General features: G+C 53.3%; 2 protein-coding genes across 2 annotated transcripts in view; one reads left to right on the top strand and one right to left on the bottom strand.

Annotated features, from left to right (window-relative positions):
• The window catches only part of CCDC15 (coiled-coil domain containing 15), a 12857-nt gene extending 11995 nt beyond the window's left edge, over positions 1 to 862 (bottom strand). Inside the window, exons 1-2 of the mRNA XM_009328669.1 lie at positions 857 to 862; positions 88 to 237 (exon numbers count right to left, since the gene is read on the bottom strand). Coding sequence (XP_009326944.1) covers positions 88 to 237; positions 857 to 862 — 156 coding nt within the window. The remainder of the gene's footprint in view (positions 1 to 87; positions 238 to 856) is intronic.
• Positions 863 to 1035: 173 nt separating this feature from the next.
• Positions 1036 to 2229, top strand: part of HEPACAM (hepatic and glial cell adhesion molecule) — a 6585-nt gene continuing 5391 nt past the window's right edge. Inside the window, exon 1 of the mRNA XM_009328668.1 lies at positions 1036 to 1122. Coding sequence (XP_009326943.1) covers positions 1036 to 1122 — 87 coding nt within the window. The remainder of the gene's footprint in view (positions 1123 to 2229) is intronic.

Here is a 2229-nt window from a genome sequence, read left to right as displayed (position 1 = left end):
AGCGGGGCCCCCCCCCCCCGATTTACACTGGTTTCAGGAGTTTCTCCTGCAAGACTGCTGGCGAGGCAGGGACGGAGATCTGCTTACCGCTTCGTAGGACTTCTGCAGCTGCTGCTTTCTTCGCATCCTGACCTGCTGGTTCACCCGCTGCTTCACCTCTCCCTGGAAACGTCTCAGGCTGGCCGCCTTCTCCTGCTGCTGCTCCTTCAGCTCCTCCTCCACCTGAAACGCTGAGGCCTGCAAGAGGTGAAAGGAGATTTTTACGGGAGTTTTGCTACGTCGCAGCACTGCAGCAGCTTGCATTCCATCTTCCCTTCCCACACCTCCACCTACGAGCCAGGCAAGCAGCACCCAGAGCAAACTTCACGATGTTTCATTTCAAAAGTCTGTGCATTAACAGCTTGGACAACATCTGCGGAATTATTTTGCGCTTTGGATCGGATCTAGCTAGCCAGACACGGAGCACGCGCACCTCCTCCTTTAACCCTCCGCAACGCACGCGGGAAGGAAAAAGGCGGCGGCCTCACACAGCAACTCCCAGCTCCTGCTCCCGTGAAGGGATGCTCAAACACTCAAAGCCCGGGTCCGAAAGGAACGGGCCCGGCCTCGGATCCCATTAACGCTCTGCAAGAGCAAGGCTGGAAGCACACCAGGGAAGCAGTTTGCAGAGCACAGGCAGGGCTCCGGCTCCGGAAATGTTTTTACCATCTGAAGTAAAAGATTAAAAGCAATGACCTAAAAAAAAAAAAAAAAGCCTTTTTGGGGTTTTTTTTTTGGTTTGGGTTTTTTTTTTGAAGGTTCTCACTGGAAGTCACGCCAAGCAATTCTGCCGATACTACCACGGTTTAAGGAAAACCGGCATCGCTCCCCTGGCTGTCACCGCAGCAAGGAAAATCGGTGACGGGACGGAGGAAAGGGGCAAGTCTGAAAATCAACTTCGTAAACGCCGGGTCGGACACTCCCCGCATCCCCGCTGACTGCCGGGAACGTTGCCAGCAGCAAAGCAAGGTCAGCACAGCCGAACAAAGCGCGACGATGGGGAGAAATCTGCACTATCAACGACGAAACCAGGCCAGAGCTACACGAAACGGCGCCGTCGACAGCTTGCTACACTCCCCGTTGGCAACCTCATTAGCAATTCCGATGCAGGAGGCATTAATATACATTCTTTAACATGAGCGCGCATAGAAGCGTATTAAATAAGCTCCGATAACCCTGTGCACCTTCATCCGCACCTGAAAACCCCCACAGCAGGGGAGGACCGGGCGGGCCCAGGCCCCCCGAAGCAGTCGGGAGGAGTTCGCTCCCCCAGAAGTTTCACGGTGCCGAGGTGGAAGTTACGTGGAATACGGAGGCGATTCATTTCCATATATTATCTCAACCTTCCAGGATTTAAATTACAATATGGAAATAAATCATCTCAGAAGGGCAGGAGCTTCTGTAACGTTTAGACATTAATTACAGGGGACTGAACTCATCATCCTATATTTAATGCACTTTTAGTCCCCTTATAATAACCCTCAAAGCAGAAATCCCTGAGATAAGCATCGATAAAGATTTCTTAAGTGTTTCTAATGGGGTACAGCGGAGATTGGCTCCAGACCCTGAAACGTCCAACTTTTTTTTTTTTTTTAAAAATCAGCAACGTGGAATAAAATCTCAGCTCGCCGGCATCCTTTACGGATGAACGGGAAGGCGAAGAGCAGCATCGATCCGGGGTGCGGGGGGGGCCACACGCACACACCGGTCAGCCGGGGTGCGGCAACGGGCACCTCAGGCGCAAAGCTACGGCGCGGAGTTCACAACCCGGCGCCGATAAACCAAGGAGGATTCGGGAACAGCGAGGGGGGGGCAAAAAAACCCAAAACCCTCACGTGGTGGGGGGCACAAACCCGCTAAGTTTTAGCCACGCGGCCTACGCTGGACGGCGGCCTCTAGGAACACGCTGAAAATCTATAGGTCCAGCTAAAATTAAAAGCGCAGAGCGCACGGGACGAATAATTAAGCAAGGAAGGCAGCCGACGAGAGCACAGGCTGGATTCCCCACCCGACTGGCTTTCAAAACCGACGCGCTTCTCCTAAAAAAAAACGCAGCTTATCTGAGGGGAATCGACTCGGGGCTCGCGTAAACGGGGCGCCAGGCGACGGGGGCACCACGGTGGCTTTTGACCCCACCAAAAACCATCAAGATAAATTATTCTTTTTAGGAGCGGTGTTCCCGGCCGCCTT

Source organism: Pygoscelis adeliae, unplaced genomic scaffold (assembly GCF_000699105.1).
Source record: "Pygoscelis adeliae isolate BGI_AS28 unplaced genomic scaffold, ASM69910v1 Scaffold357, whole genome shotgun sequence".
NCBI classification, from domain to species: Eukaryota; Metazoa; Chordata; class Aves; order Sphenisciformes; family Spheniscidae; genus Pygoscelis; species Pygoscelis adeliae.
This window is presented reverse-complemented; position numbering and strand designations above follow the sequence as displayed.